The sequence below is a fragment of the Equus caballus genome, chromosome 25 (assembly GCF_041296265.1).
Source record: "Equus caballus isolate H_3958 breed thoroughbred chromosome 25, TB-T2T, whole genome shotgun sequence".
NCBI classification, from domain to species: Eukaryota; Metazoa; Chordata; class Mammalia; order Perissodactyla; family Equidae; genus Equus; species Equus caballus.
The window spans coordinates 47429196-47446052 of NC_091708.1; the positions used below are offsets into that span (position 1 = coordinate 47429196).

The 16857-nt window shown below is 50.1% G+C and overlaps 1 protein-coding gene across 2 annotated transcripts; it reads right to left on the reverse strand.

The window, feature by feature from the left end:
* Positions 1-455: 455 nt before the first annotated feature.
* On the reverse strand, positions 456-15119 carry ZMYND19 (zinc finger MYND-type containing 19). Of its 2 annotated transcripts, none has more exons than XM_023629505.2 (6): positions 14901-15119; positions 13613-13672; positions 12789-12895; positions 12086-12226; positions 1372-1552; positions 456-1077 (listed from the first exon to the last, which is right to left on the reverse strand). In XM_023629505.2, exons 1-6 carry the CDS (start codon positions 14949-14951, stop codon positions 934-936), a joined length of 684 nt encoding a protein of 227 aa, XP_023485273.1. In that variant the 5' UTR covers positions 14952-15119; the 3' UTR covers positions 456-933. The 2 variants fall into 2 exon arrangements, with proteins under 2 accessions (XP_023485273.1, XP_005606043.1); XM_005605986.4 differs by lacking the exon at positions 14901-15119 and adding an exon at positions 14321-14857.
* Between the last annotated feature and the right edge of the window lie 1738 nt (positions 15120-16857).

A 16857-nucleotide genomic window follows, 5' to 3' on the forward strand; every position in this document is an offset into this window, starting at 1 on the left:
TTCATTCTCCCAGGAAGCAAGGCCTCTAGCAGGCTGGTTGGCTGGACCCGGAGACCAGCAAGAGCCTGGCCACACAGCCTGGCTCGCTGCTCCGAGATGACTCTGCAAGGTGTACAAGATGCTGCCCAGCCCTCAGACTATGGCTCCCAGAAGGGAGGAGGCCTGGCCCAGGGGGCCACAGCCCAACACCGTGGACGGGGAAGCAGCACTCACCCTTGCTGCTTCAATTCCCGGGCCTGCTGGCCAGAAGGCGAGCACCCAGCCACTCAGTGCCTCAGTCACAGTGACGATTTACCGGTGCCAGGGCCAAAAACATTCCACGCCTGCCACACACTCGCTCAGGAATTCCAGACGTGAGGGCGAGCCTCACACCCCACACCCAGACAGCCCCGATCCACTCAGAAAAAACCCTCAACAGCATAAGGGGTGAAGAGGAGGTCAGAGAACAGCCAAGGCACCAGACGACTCCACCCCTTTACTTTGCCTTGTGGCTATGACTCCACACAGCCCATGCTCTTCAGGCTGCAGCTGCCCAGGAGAGAAGCATCTGCCACATGACAGTTTTTAGGCATGTGGCCCGGCTGTTTGCCATTTGAAGATTACCACAAATGATTCTATTTGTAATTTCTAACCCTCTCACTGCCTCCCCCCACAAAAAAACTGTACATGAGTTTACAAACATATTAACATATAAATAATGAGAAGCATCCTGGCGGGAGCCTCCCCAGCTGTCTCTGCTTGAGGTTAACACTTGGAGGGGAGCGCTGTGCCCGCACAAAGTGCCCACGACAAGGGGCTCCACGGCGGCTGTCCTGGGTGCGCATCACTGGCTCCTTCAGCACTTCCAGGTTCAACCACCAGTCTGTGTCTGCTGTGCCCGAGGAAGGTCTGGAAGCCACGTGCACGGGGGCTGCACTGCCGCCCTGCTGCCCGTCACCGCTCCGGCTCTAGCTCGTGCTGGAAGGGGCGCTTCTTCTCCCGACAGTGCTTCTTGTGGGCAGGCCAGTCCTTCTGCTGGCACTGGGAGCCACAGTACCTGGCCACCTGGCAGCGCCCACAGATGTTGAACTCCCGGAGCTGCAAGAACACACAGAACAGCCGTGGCTTCAGGTCACGCCAGGGAATCCACTGTGGGGCAGGAACTACATCTAAGAATCAGGAAGGACACAGCAACCCCACGCACGGAGGCTGGAGGGTCTGGGGCCTGGTTAGGCAACCACAAAGGAACAGCCACCAGAGGAGAAGCTGTGAGAAAAGGGAGCTCTCAGAGAGGCACTGCAGAGTCTGCAGTGACGAGACCCTCGCCACGACCAAGGCTGGGGCATCAGGGTATGGAGCGGCCCAGAGCCAGTGCTCGCAGAGGGTGTGTACCTGCTTCTCGATCATCGTGCAGGGAGGGTAATGGCACTCGTAGTAGGTGCAGGAATTCTCCTCCTCCTCCACCACGTCCCCATTGGCGTTATAGTACCGGGTCACATTCAAGACGGGGAACTGCTCTTCTATGGGGTCCGTGGGAAGCTGCTGAATCGCAAGCCAATATAAGCTCTGCTCCCTTAGAGAGAGAAGAGGATGCTCAGTACACTCCAGCCAGACAGGATCACAGCAGGACTCCAAGAGGGACAGGCCGTTTCTTCTTGCTCACAATACCCTTTGCCCCCATCTCTGTTACAGCAACTTGACTTTTCTTTGGCCTACCCACACTGCATGGGCTCATCTCCATGTGAGCTCAAGTACTGAGCGTGTCCTATCTTCTCACTAAGATAAGGGCAGAGCTGTGTCTGCCTCCTCCATCAATCTCCCCAACACCTGGGACTAACAGGCACACAGAGGCACAGAGTGTGCAGTGTTTCCTGGGAGCTGACAGAGCCCAGGGCACCTGAGCAGGCCAGGCAGCCCTTCTTCCTGCTCATGGCCCCAGAGCCATCTGCTTCTGCCCCTGACTGGTCACCTCCCCTTCGTTACTGTGAGCTGCTCTACATCCTTCTAAACACTTATCTTGCTTGAGTGGACCAGATGCTTGCAACTGAAGAATTGTACCTGATGCTAGAACTGAGGTGCCTGTAACAGGCCCCACAAGGGGCACAGGCTGGGTGGGGCAAGTGCAGGGCAGCGAGCAGCCACCTCTGGAGCTGGGATTCAAAGGAGATGCCACTGCGAGAGCAAAGGGACAGGTGAACCATCCCCTTCAACTCACCCACCCTCTAGAGGGGCCAAGCCTAGAGGAATTTGGTTAAAAAAGGGAAACGGTCACCCTCATTTAGCACCATATACAAAAAGTAACTCGAAATGGACAAGGACTTAAACAATAAAACTCTCAGAAGAAAACACGGGGCATCAGCTTCACAACACTGGATTTGGCAATGACTTCTTCTTTTTTTTCTTTTAAAGATTTTACTTTTTCCTTTTTCTCCCAAAGCCCCCCTGGTACATAGTTGTGTATTTTCAGTTGTGGGTCCTTCTAGTGTGGCATGTGGGATGCTGCCTCAGCACGGCCTGATGAGCAGGGCCACGTCCGCGCCCAGGATCCAAACCAGCAAAATCCTGGGCCACGAAAGCGGAGCAGGCGAACTTAACCACTCGGCTACGGGGCCAGGCCCTGGCAATGACTTCTTGATATGAAGCCAGAGGCAGAGACAACAAAGGAAAAATCAGACAAATTGGGCTTCATGGAAATTTAAAGTTTGTGTGCATCAAGAGACACTAGCCATAAGAAATATCTGACTCAATTAGGAAATGCAACATAAGGATAATAGGTATCCGAGAAAGAGAAGAGGAGAAAGGAGCAAAAACCTTGTTCAAACAAATAATAGCCGAGAACTTCCCAAATCTGGGGAAGGAGATGGAAATCCGTGTGGCCAATAGATCTCCTAATTACATCAATGTAAAAAGACCAACTTCAAGGCATATAATAGTAAAGCTGGCAAAAGTCAGTGACAAAGAAAAAACATTACGGGCAGCAAGGCAAAAGAAAATAACCTAGAAAGTAACCCCTATCAGGGTTTCAGCGGGTTTCTGAGCAGAAACCTTACAGGGTAGGAGAGAATGGAATGACATATTCAAATCTATGAAGAACAAAAACTTTCAGCCAAGAATACTCTATCCAGAGAAAATATCCTTCAGATATGACGGAGAAATAAAAACTTTCCCAGATAAACAAAAGCTAAGGGAGTTCATAGCCACAAAACCCCCCCTGCAAGAAGTACTCAGGAAGGCCCTCATAACTGGGGGGGAAAAAACAAAGGAAAGGGGTTACAAAACCCTGAGCAAAGAGATAAGTAGAAAGACAAAGTCAGAAAATTGCAGCTTTCCATCAGAACAGGTTAGCAAATGCTTACGTATAATGTTAAAAATAAAGGGAAGGAAAACACTAAGAATAAATATAATCTTGTCATTTTAACCACAAACTCACAACACAAGAAAAAAGATGTGACAATAACAACTTAGAAGGGGAAGCAGAAAGGGATGGAACCAGCTTGGTCTAAGGAAATAAAAGGTCATCAGAAAATGTACTCTCTCATCTATGAGATGTTTTATACAAACCACATAGTAACCACTAAACAAATAATTAGAACAGAGATACAAATTACAAATAAAGAGAAAACTAAGAAAACTACCTAACTGAATTGGTAGCTGGAAATACATGGGACGAGAAACAAAGGAAATGCAGAACTGTAAAACAAGTGATAAAATGGCAGCATCAGGCCCCCACATTTCAATCATCACTCTAAATGTAAATGGACTGAATTCTCCAAAAAACAGACACAGAGTGGAGGGAGGGATTAAAGAACAAGACCCAACAACATGCTCCCTCCAGGAAACGCATCTCAGCTCTAGAGACAAACACAGACTCAGAGTGAATGGATAGAAGATGATACTCCAAGCTAATGGCAAACAAAACAAAGCAGGTGTCACCATACTTATATCAGACAAAGTAGATGTCAAGACAAGACAGGTAAAGAGAGACAAAGAGGGGCAGTGTACAATGATCAAAGGGACATTCTATCAAGAAGACATAACCCTTATAAATATACATGCACCCAACACAGGAGCACCAAAGTACATGAAGCTACTATTAACGAAACTACAAGGAGATGTCAACAACAATCCGATAATAGGAGGGGACCTCAACACCCCACTAACACCAATGGTAGATCATCCAGACAGAAAGTCAACAAGGTAATTGTAGAATTAAATGAAAAACTAGACCAGATGGACTTAATAGATATATATAGAACACTCCATCCAAAACAGCAGGTCACACATTCTTCTCAAGTGCGCATGGAACATTCTCAAGGATAGACCATATGTTGGTAACAAGGTAAGCCTCAATAAATTTAAGAGGACTGAAATAATATCAAGCATCTTTTCCAACCATAAAACTATGAAACTAGAAATCAATTCCAAGAAAAAAAGCTGAGAAAGGGGCAAAGATGTGGAGATTAAACAAAATGCTACTGAATGACCAATGGATCATTGAAGAAATCAAAGGAGAAATCAAATATTATCTGGAGACAAAAGAAAATGAAAACACACCATACTAACTCATTTGGGATGCAGCAAAAGTGGTCCTAAGAGGGAAATTCACTGCAAAACAGGCTCACCTCAACAAACAAGAAAAATCCCAAATAAGCAATCTCAAACTACACCTAACAGAATTAGAAAAAGAAGAACAAAGCCCAAAGTCAGTAGAAGGAGGGAAATAATAAAAATGAGAGCAGAAATAAAATGAAATTGAAACAAAAAAGACAATAGAAAGGATCAAAGAAACAAAGAGCTGGTTCTTCAAGAAAATAAAATTGACATACCCTTAGCCAGGCTCACTAAGAAAAAAAAAGAGAAAAGACTCAAATAAATAAAATTAGAAATGAAAAAGGAGCAATTACAATGGCTACCACTGAAATACAAAGGATTATAAGAGAATACTATGAAAAACTATATGCCAACAAATTGGACAACCTAAAAGAAATGGATAAATTCTTAGACTCATACAACCTCCCCAAACTGAATCAAGAAGAAATAGAGAATCTGAATAGACCAATCACAAGTAAAGAGTTTGAAACAGTAATCAAAACCCTCCCCAAAAATAAAAGTTCAGGACCAGATGGCTTCTCTGAAGAATTCTACCAAACATTCAAAGAAGATTTAACATCTATCCTTCTCAAACTACTCCAGAAAACTGAGGAAGATGGAGCACTTCCTAACACGTTTTACAAGGCCAGCAACACCCCAATACCAAAGCCAGACAAGGACAACACAAAGAAGGAAAATTACAGGCCAATACTGCTGATGAACATAGATGCAAAAATCCTCAATAAAATATTGGCAACCAGAATACAGCAATACATTAAAAAGATCATACACCATGATCAAGTGGGATTTATATCAGGGACACGGGGATGGTTCAACATCCACAAATCAATCAATGAGATACACCACACCAATGAAATGAGGAACAAAAACCACATGATCATCTCAATAGATGGAAAGAGAGCATTCGACAAGATCCGACATCCATTTATAATAAAAGCTCTCAATAAAATGGGGATAGAAGGAAAGTACCTCAACATAATAAAGGCCGTATATGACAAATCCACAGCCAATGTCATACTCAGTGGGGAAAAACTGAACACCATCCCTCTGAGAACAGGAACAAGACAAGGATGCCCACTATAGCCACTCTTATTCAACAGAGTACTGGAGGTATTGGCCAGAGCAATTAGGCAAGAAAAAGAAATAAAAGGAATCCAAAATAGGCAATGAAGAAGTGAAACTCTCACTGTTTGCAGATGACATGATTTTTTTTTTTTTGAGGAAGATTAGCCCTGAGCTAACTACTGCCAATCCTCCTCTTTTTACTGAGGAAGACTGGCCCTGAGCTAACATCCAGGCCCATCTTCATCTACTTTATACATGGGACACCTACCACAGCATGGCTTTTGCCAAGCGGTGTCATGTCCGCACCCAGGATCTGAATCAGCAAACCCTGGGCCACCAAGAAGTGGAATGTGTGCACTTAACCGCTGCTCCGCTGGGCCAACCCCCAATATGATTTTATATACAGAAAAATCCTAAAAAATCGATCGGAAAGCTACTGGAAATAATCAACAATTACAGAAAAGTTGCAGGGTACAAAATCAACTTACAAAGATCAGTTGCATTTCTATGCTCTAATAACAAACTGATAGAAAGAGAATTCAAGAACACAATCGCAACGAAAAGAATAAAATACCTTGGAATAAATTTAACCAAGAAAAGTGAAAGACCTATAAAATGAAAACTCTAAGACTTTCCTGAAAGAAACTGATGACGAGATATAGAGATGGAAAGACATTCCATGCACATGGACTGGAAGAATAAACATAGTTAAAATGTCCATACTACCTAAAGCAATCTACAGATTCAATGCAATCCCAATTAGAATCCCAGTGATATTCTTCATGGAAATAGAACAAAGGATCCTAGAATTCCTATGGGGCAACAAAAGATCCAGAATTGCTAAAGCACTCCTGAGAAAAAAGAATGAAGCTGGAGGCATCATAATCCCTGACTTCAAAATACACGACAAAGCTATAGTAATCAAAACAGCATGGTACTGGTACAAAAACAGACACGTAGATCAATGGAACAGAACTGAAAGCCCAGAAATAAAACCACACATCTATGGACAGCTAATCTTTGACAAAGGAGCTGAGAACATACAACAGAGAAAGGAAAGTCTCTTCAACAAATGGTGTTGTGAAAACTGGACAGCCACATGCAAAAGAATCAAAGTAGACCATTCTCTTACGCCATTCACAAAAATAAACTCAAAATGGACCAAAGACTTAAAGTTAAGACCTGAAACCAAAAAGACTTCTATGAGAAAATATAGGCAGTACACTCTTTGACATGGGTCTTTTTTTTTCTTTTTAAAATATTTTATTTTTCCTTTTTCTCCCCAAAGCCCTCTGGTACATAGTTGTTTAGTTTTAGTTGTGGGTCCTTCCAGTTGTGGCATGTGGGATGGCGCCTCAGCATGGCCCGATGAGCCAGCGAAACCCTGGGCTGCTGAAGTGGAGCACATGAACTTAACCACTCAGCCACAGGGTCAGACCCTGACATCGGTCTTAAAAGGATCTTTTTGGACACCATGTCTTCTTGGACAAAGGAAACAACAGAAAGGATAAAAAGGAGGACTTCATCAGACTAAAGAGCATCTACAAGGCAAGGGAAAACAGGATTGAAACGAAAAGACAACCCACCAACTGGGAAAAAATATTTGCAAACCGAATATCCAACAAAGGGTTAATCTCCATAATACATAAAGAACTCACACAACTCAACAACAAAACATCAAACAACCTGATCAAAAAATGGGCAGGGGATATGAACAGACATTTCTCCAAAAAAGATATATGGATGGCCATTAGGCACATGAAAAGATGCTCATCATCACTGATCATCAGGGAAATGCAAATCAAAACTACACTAAGATATCACCTGACATACATTAGAATGGCTATAATTACCAAGACCAAAAATAACAAATGTTGGAGAGGTGGTGGAGAAAAAGGGACCCCCATACACTGCTGGTGGGAATGCAAACTGGTGCAGCCACTGTGGAAAACACCATGGAGATTTCTCAAAAAATTAAAAACAGAAATAACACAAGACCCAGCCATCCCACTACTGGGTATTTATCCAAAGAACTTGAAATCAATGATTCAGAGACTCACGCACCCCTATATTCATTGCAGCCTTATTCACAATAGCTAAGACATGGAAGTGACCCAAGTGCCCATCCACTGAGGACTGGATAAAGAAGATGTGGTATGTACATACAATGGAATACTACTCAGCCATAAAAAAAGGACAAAAGTGCCCCATTTGCAACAACATGAATGGACTTTTGAGGGTGTTATGTTAAGCGGAATAAGCCAGATAAAGACAAACTCTGCATCATTCCACTCATATGTGGAAGATAAACACATGGACTAAGAGATTAGTGGTTACCAGGGGGGAAGCGGGGTGGGGGGCAGGCACAAAGGGTGAAGATGACTGACATAATATCGTACAACTGAAATTTCATAATGTTGTAAACTATCATAACCTCAATAAAAAATTTTTAAAAAGACTATCCAGAGTAAAAAGGCAACAAGCAGAATGGGAGAAAATATTTGCAAATCGTGTATCTGATAAGAGATATCCAGGATATACAGACAGCTCCTACAACTCAACAAGAAAAAAAATAAGCCGGGGCTGGCCCTGTAGCCGAGTGGTTAAGTCTGCATGCTCCGCTTCGGCAGCCCAGGATTGGCCCAGGGTTTCGCCGGTTCGGATCTTGGGCACAGACATGGCACCGCTCATTGGGCCATGCTGCGGTGGCATCCCACATACCACAACTGGAAGGACCCACAACTAAAAATATACAACTATGTACCAGGGGGCTTTGCGGAGAAAAAGGAAAAATAAAATCTTAAAAAAAACACAAATAACCCAATTAGGAAACAGGCAAAGGACCTGAATAGACATTTCTCCAAAGAAATACACAAATAGCCAAGAAGCACATGAAAAGATGCTCAACATCACTGATCATCAGGGAAATGCAAATCAAAGCTACAATGAGGTCCCACCTCACACTATTGGGATGGCTACCCCAAACAAACAAATAGAAAAGCAGTGCTAGCGCAGAGGTGAGAGACTGGGACCCCGTGCACTATTGGTAGGAATGCAAAGTGGTGCAGCTGCTGTGGAAAACAGGATGGCAGCTCCTCAAAACACTAAAAATAGCACTTATATATGATCCAGCAATCCGACTTCCGAGCACCTATCAAAGAGTTGAAACCAGGGTCTCAAAGACCCTGTTCATAGGACATCCACGTTCATAGCAGCATTATTCACAACAGCCAAAACGTGGAAGCAACCCAAGTGTCCATCAACGGGTGAATGGATTAACAAAATGTGGTTTATCCACACAGTGGAATATTATGCAGCCTTAGAAAGGATGGCAATCCTGACATGTGCTACGACAGGGAAAGACCTTGAGGACATCGTGCTCACTGAAAAGAGCCAACACAAAAGGACAAATCCTGTAGGACTCCACTCATGCAAGGTTAGAGGAGTCAAATCCATACAGACAGGAAGTGGGGTGGTGCCGGGGGCTGGGGAAGGGGAGGGGGTGAGTGTTCAATGGGGACAGAGCTTCAGTCTGGGAAGATGAGAAAGTCCTGGAGATGATGATGGGGATGCCTGTATAGTGACGTGAATGTACTAAATGCCACAGAACTGTGCACTTAGAAACAGTCAAGATCATAAATGTTATGTGTATTCTACCACAATAAAATTTTTTTTAGGGGTCAGCCCGGTGGCACAGTGGTTAAGTTCACATGTTCCACTTCGGCAGCCCAGGGTTAGCAGTTCAGATCCCAGATGCAGACCTACACACTGCTTGTTGAGCCATGCTGTCGTGGTGTCCCACATATAAAGTAGAGGAGGATGGGCACGGATGTTAGCTTAGGGCTAATCTTCCTCAAAAAAATAAAATAAATAGATAATTTTTCTTAAAGACAAAAAGGGGAGTCGGGACGTAGGAGGATCTGGCCACTTTCTGAGCCCTTCAATGAAGTCCTATAAGAAGCAAGGTCTTGCCCCAGCCAGCCTTCAAAGGCAGAAAGGCAGGAAAAGGAACCTTTGCAAAGAGGTCCTACCACCTGTTACTGAGCTGCCCTAGAGGCCCCACACCAAAGTGATGCCAGGAAAGCAGAGTGGAAGATGCAGGCCTAGGAGAAGCTGGGGGGCTTCTCACAGACAGGGTGGTCCCCACTACAAGAACCAGCCTTGGGGGTTGGCCCATTGGCATAGTGGTTAAGAGCGTGCGCTCCAGATTGGTGGCCCAGGGTTTGCGAGTTTGGATCCCAGGTGTGGACCTACACACCAGTCATTAGGCCATGCTGTGGGAGGATCCCATGTACAAAAAATAGAGAAAGACTGGCACAGATGTTACCTCAGGGACAATCTTCCTCAAGCAAAAACAGGTGTTAGCTCAGGGCCACTCTTCCTCACCAAAAAAATTAAATTAAATTAAATTTCAGTTAAAAAATAAAAGAACCAGCTGTGTGGAGGCCACCCGCTGAAAAATGGAAGCACATGTAATGCCCATCCCAGCCTCCTGCCAGGACTTTGTCCCTGGGCTAGGGCAGGGGAAGAGAGACAGCAGGATTGGGGAGAGGCTGAGTAGGGTGTGACTCTGGGAAGGAGGACCAGCTGGGGGCTTGGGCATTTACAGAATGATGGTTGTTTTGTATCATTCGATTAACAAAAAAATGGAAAAAGGGGAAAAAAAAAAAGAACGCTTGTTTGGAAAAGAGTCAGTTATACGCCAGGGCTACCCTGTCCGGTATTCTCTGGTGGGCTGTAGTTTGGCTGCCTCATTCTCCTCCAAGCCACTCGTAGGAGGCCCAGGACCAGCCCCAAGGCCACATTCACGAGGCTCCCTCCCGTGGGTCGTTCACAGAGCCCACCAGTTGGGGCCCATAAGGCGGGAGGCTGGGCCAGAGGCAGGGGCAGGAAGGGACAGCACTGGACAGACAGCTAGTTTGGGTTGGGGAAGAGATTAGGAGGGGACACCCTTTTTAGTACCAAATATTCAGCCCTATTCCACCCAAACAGATGTTCGTAGTAGTGGATATCTCATCTCACGACTACGAAGAGTGTTCAAATGAGTAGACGTGACAATCAGCCACAGACTGGCCAGCCCATGAGTCACATGGAGACCTGCCTCAAACGAGAGATTTCACAGCCCAGATCCCGGAAGGAGGGGCTCCGTCGCTGGGTGAAGGATGGGCAGTAGGACACCTGCGAGGAGTCAGAGAGGCAGGTCCTGGCGTCCACACTGAAGGACACCTGCGTGGAGTCAGAAGGGCAGGTCCCGGCATCTACACTGTTGGACCACCCAGGGTGAAGTGTGTGGATACTGGTTTGCCTCCTCAGCTGCCCTTACTCTTCTGTTGATGACACAATCTTCGTTCTGTTTGATGACAGAGCCCTCCCGTCCCCAACTCTGGGGTAAAAAGTGATTCGAAGTAAGCTAACCAGAGTTGACCCTAGGACTTCCTCGATGCCACAGAACACTCCACCTGTGGAAGGCGAGTCTGCTGCTCAGGTGGCTACTCCAGAGGAATAACTGGAGGTGCTGCCTTTGTGGCTTTCTATGTCTCAGCTGGGGGAAGCCCATAAGTGCCCTGGTTTTGCTTCAGCCAAACTGGCACCTGCAACCAAAAGTCCAGACTAACATAAGCCCCAGGAAGATAAAAATCCTACTCAACTGTTATAAAAAGGTCAGCTTCCCTCAAGAGCAGCATGAGAGAACTGTAGGGTCAAACTTTTAACATCAGAGCAGAGACCCCAGCCCCTAGTCCCCTCACCCTGCCAAAGCCATGTAGGAAATGATGGGTGTGTGGAGCACAGGATACCCTCCAGAGCTGCAGCAGCGTCGGTCTGGGCATAGCCTTCTCATAGGCTGGGGACTGTCGCCTCACCACCAAGCGTGGCTGGCTGAGTGATCCCACTGTTGCCACCTGCGCTGCGCGGGCCCCCCAGCCCTCTCCAAGGGCTCCTTGAAGCTCACAGTTGGACTGCTCCTGGGGCCTCGGGAACTCCCCTCAAGCATCCTACCTGCCCAGGTGGGATGCCTGTGCCATCCCGGGCAGAAGCACTGTCTCCAGGACTGTGGAGAGGAGGTGGCTGAGCCCCGAACCACACTGTCCTGCTCCCTTTAGACCACTGCTTAGGCAAACTGTTCAACACAAGAGCACAAGGGGCACCCCTGAGACAGATGTCCAACGTCTCCCAGGAGCATGGAGCAGAAGTCCTGCCCACACAACCGTTCTTGCTAAAGCTAAGCATCAGAAAACCAACCCCAAAAAAGAAGCATCAAAATCTCATCCTGCCCCAAAGAAGAGGAGAACCCCACACTTTGAAGGGAAATAACCAAGGTCCCCAAACCCACAGAAGCATCAGAGCACAAAGCAGAGACAATGACCCCTCTGGGCAACATCAGCTGGGGGTGCGCACCACTGCCAGCATCACCAGCCCTCAGAAGACCCACCTTTGTTTGCTGGAGGTCTCCTCGGCTTTGGGCCGCCAGCCCCACGGCACCAGCTGCAGGTTGTCCAGGCGATTGTCCACGGTCACAGCATTGAGATGCACCACCTGAAACCCGGGAGCAATGCCTCCCCGGTGCCGCTCCCTAGGAAACAGACAGCTCTCTAGGTCAGCCTCCTCTGGCCCCTAGACATCTCAGTCACATGACCTGAATGGGCTCCTCATCACATTGATGAAGACGTGTCAGGAGCAAGGGTGCCAAGAGGAATCCACGAATGTCAGTCTGTGCCCCAAACAGGGCAGAGCACGTTGACCACTCAGCCCCTGGATTCAAGAGCTGGGCTGCAGGGAGCCAAGGATGCAACCCCACACCATCTAACACAGCCTAGAGATTGCCCGACTGAGTGGCCCCAGGCATTTCCAAACTCCACCATGCACACTGAGGACAAGCAGCCCCTTCCCCACATCCCACCAACAGGCTCAGCAAAAGCCTCTGTGTCCAGAGTGAGCATGAGAGCAGAAAGCCCACCTGATGTGTGAAGACTGAGTGCCGTGAGATTCAAATCAGTCATTCCTCTGGGTCAGTGGAAATGATGCAAAAGTAACTGGGGGTCTTGGGGAGAACACCACTTGTCCCCACACACCCTGTGGGAACCAGGGCTCATGTAGGACCCAAGGCAGGAAACAAACAGCTCAAAAATACCCACCAAAGCAGCTCGTGAAGGAGCCTTCCAGACCCCCTTCCTCGGTTTTTGTCGAAGGCATATGCAAATATCTTAGCACCATTTCCATCCGCATCGACATCCATCCGGGCCTGAGAAGAGACAAGGAACAGTCCTGCTAAAAAACCTCTGATTCTCGGCAACATTTCAAATCCCTCTCAGAAAAATCAAGTGAAACAAAGAAGCCAGAGGGGAAAATGCCAGGCCGGTTCCTGGGAAGCTGGGGGTCTGAGGAGGCTCCCACACACGGCACCAAGAAGCCAACACATCCCAAAAAGTACTCGCCTGCATTCAAGTAAGACACACTCGCGAACCACTCTGCACAACACCATGGAAAGAGAAATAAGCTTTCTGCGCTTAAAGAAAGCCCACAATCCACTGAAAGAGAGAAATCCCTGACTGAATAACTACCGTAAGAGCAGGAAGAGCTGAAGTAAAGGCATGGTGGCCCCAGACTCCTGGAGGCTGGAAGGGAAGGAGCAGGTCATCAAGCAGACAAGAGGCAAGGGCAGGGAGGCTCACACAGACAGAGGGTGGCGAGGACACGGGGCCAACACCAGAGGAGAGGTGGGGTGGCACCAGAAGGGGGGCTGTCCCATTGAACAGTCAGCCACAAACATGACACAGTGTGGTCTGTTTTCTAGGAAGAGCCAGCAACCCGGCAGGGGCGGGTCAGGGCCAGCATTGCAGAGGCCTCGGGCTCAACAGGCTTCATGGGCCAGCTCACAGGCATGGTCCTGCCCTCACAGCACAGGCAAGAAAACCCATCCCTTGCGACCCTCCCCAGGCAAAGGGACGGCCATCCTTACCTCAAAGGAGTAGCCCTCCACCAGCGGGATGTCTTGCTCATCTATCAGTGTGTACTTGGTCTGGAAATTAACGTTTCAAAAAGTTACAAATTGGGGTCAGTGCAAGGTATTAGTAACAGGCAGAAATGGCCCCTTCACACAGAGAGAGATCAGCAGGTGAGGGGCACGGGGCAGTCTACCCCAAGGAGCAGGGAGATGTGCCAAAGGTGGTCATTCCTCACTCCAGACCGAACCAGAGGAGCTGGTAGTGGGCGTCACTTCCCATCTGCATGAGACTAACCATAAGAAATGGCACTGAACTGGCCAACCTCTACGCTGTGCGTTTTAATGTGGCAATAAACCCAGTCCAAGATGATGGCTTCACTGGAGTAGAGCGAGGGGACCAGTATTGAGGCAGAACATCCAAAAGACTTCCGTTAATGTTTATTTATTAAGGTAGGTGATTGAGACACAGGTGCACACTAAATTGTCTTTTTTTTGTTTTTTTATCTGTCTGAAACATTCCAGATAAAAGTTTTAAAGGACGACATTAATGCAACCAGTCACTGAGTCAGAAAGGGTCTCAACGCTGAAAGAAGCCCATTCTCCCTAGTTAGAAAGCCACATTCCTCTGCAGGAAAGGCAGAAAACGTCCCAAACCGACCAGTCTCACTCTTAGTCTCACTCGTGCTTGGAAAGCTTTTCTTCTAGGATCTGAATCGGTTTTACCTTCATCTGACTGCCTCTGCTCCTCTCTCCCACCAGAAGCTTCCGCCGCTGGTGATGGGAACAGTGTTCCCATCCAAGGTAAGGTCCGTGGCTGGTGCAGCAGCACGGCCGGCCGGCTCCTGGAAACAGCCAAGCCTGGATGCCCACAGGTGCCAGAAGCCCCAGCTTCGAACACACGGAGGGCGGGGCCAGGTGAGGGAGAAGAGCAGAGGGAGGCCCTACTCTGGCGAGGGCCACTGAGGCTCAGCCAGACGTGGCCACCGCTGGCAGGGTGAAACCTGCGCGAAGCTCCACCGCCGACCGGCAGGCACGGAGCGGCGCGCACACCGCGTCTTGGCAGGGAGCGAGCGCGCCGCCTCGGACGGACGCAGCGCTCCCCGCGGCCGCAGGTGCAGCCCGACAGCCCCCACCTCCCCCGGCCAAGGCACACGGCCCGAGCCCCAGGCTGCGGCCCGAGGAGGGCCGCCCCGCAGGGACACGCCGCCGGCCCGCCGGCCGCACAACCGCCCGCCCCCGCGCCCGTGGCGCCCGGGCCCCCGGCCCCGGCCAGAGCCCGCGCCCCCGGCCCCGCGCCGCTCACCTTCCCAGCCACCCGGCCGAGCCGCACGATGCCCAATTTGAAGTCGGTCATGGCCGGGCCTGCGCTCGGCCGGCGGCGCCGCTCCCTCGGGAGGCGCCGGGTCGGGGCCGGGTCGGGGCCGCGGGGCGCCAGCGGGCGGGCCGGGGCCGGGGCCGGGGCCGGCGGGCGGGCGGGCGGGACGAGGCTGGGCCGGACGCGGGCCGCCGCCGCCTCGCGCCCGCCGGACCTGCCACGCGCCGCCGCCGCCGCCGCCGCGCGCACCACCGCGAGCGGGGCCGAGGGCGGGGCGCGGCGCGGACACACCCCCGCCCGCCGCCGCCCGGCCAATCGCGGGGCGCGTCCTGCGCCGGCCGCCGCGCGCCGCCGCGCCGCAGCCAATGGGAGGAGGGCTAGTGCGCCTGCGCGCTGAGGAGCAGGGCGAGCGCGGGGGAGGGGCGCGGCCGGGGGCGGTGCCTGCGCGGCCGCCCCGCGCGACGTCAGCTTCGCGGGAAGCTTTGTGCGGGCGGCGGCGCTCCTGGCCCCGGCCCCGGCGGCCCCCGCCCGTCTCCGCCCCGGCGCGGGCTGCAGGGGCCCTGCAGGTGGGCTCTGGGCGGGACCCGCTGCGGCTCCCTAGGTTCGTTCCCCGTGCCCAGGGCGCCGGGCAGGAGGCGCGGGGCGGGGTCGGGCCCAGAGCCCGCGGGCCGCTGCGGAGTAGCGGCCGGGGCAGTGCCTGCGCGACGCGGGAAGGTGGCCCGAGCCCCACCTGGAGCGCGGCCCGCTGGCGAGCGCCTGAGCGCCCTTCTCCCCGGCCGCCCGCCGCGTCCTCACCACGGGGCCAGGCTCAGGACCGCGGGGCCCTGGGCTCCCTCACCCTGCCCATCCTCAGGCTGCACCCACCTTCCCGGGGCCTCAAGCTCCTTAACAGATGGGGCGAGGCGCCAGGGCGCCGAATGGTCCAGGTCTTTCCGAAACAGGAGCTCCAGGGCCTGATGGCTGTGGGTGCCCTTCTGCCCACCAGCCATGTCTCCTGGCAACCACTCCAGCTGGGCTTTCACCCCCTACCCACTGAAACTACTCTACACTAGTGCACAAGACAAATTAAAAACTCCTTGTATTCCAGGGAGGGAGGCAGACAAGGCCCATGGTGAGGACCATGTTAGAAAGTGATCAATGCTATGGCAGAAACAAGTAGATAAGCGTTAGGGGGTTGGGGTCCTAGTGAAGGTGGTGAGCAGAGGAGGCCTCAGACAGCAGTGGAGTTGTGACCAGACTGGAGTGAAGGAGAGCAACAGATGACAAGGTCAGAGTGGTAGGAATGGGGGTCATGTAGGCTCTGTGAGGACTTTGACCTCAGAAAGAAGTGAGGACGTTGGAGGATCTGAACAGGGGAGTAGCCTTTCAATGACTCACGCTGGCTGATGGAGACCATAGTTTATACTGGGAAAGACTGGAAGGCTGTTTAGGAAATGAATGCAAGGGCTAAAGCCAAGAAATGATGGTGTTTGGACACACATGGTGGTAGTGTTCTGTAACAGCTAGGGTAGCCCTGGTTATGCTGCAGTAACAAACACTCCCAAATTTTCAGTGGCTTAGCAAAATAAGAATGTATTTCTCACTCATGCTACATGTTAAGGTTACAAACAGTTGAATATATGAGTATACAATTCAGGGGAGATGTCCAGCCTGGGGATATAAATTTGGCATTCATTAGCATATTTGTTGTATTTAAAGCCACACAACTGGATGAGATCATCATGGGAGAAAATGCAGATAAAGAGAGGTCAAAGACTGAGCCCTGATACTCCCATGTTAAGGGGAAGAGAGGCTAGAAAGAGGAGGAGCCAGCCAGGAGAAAGAAGATGTAGGAGGAGAACCAGGGGGGGCGGTGGCACAGAAGCCCAGAGAAGACAGCACATGTGGTAGAGGGAGGGCTCAGCATGTCAAATGCTGCTGAGAGGTCCTGGAAGGTGAGGATTGG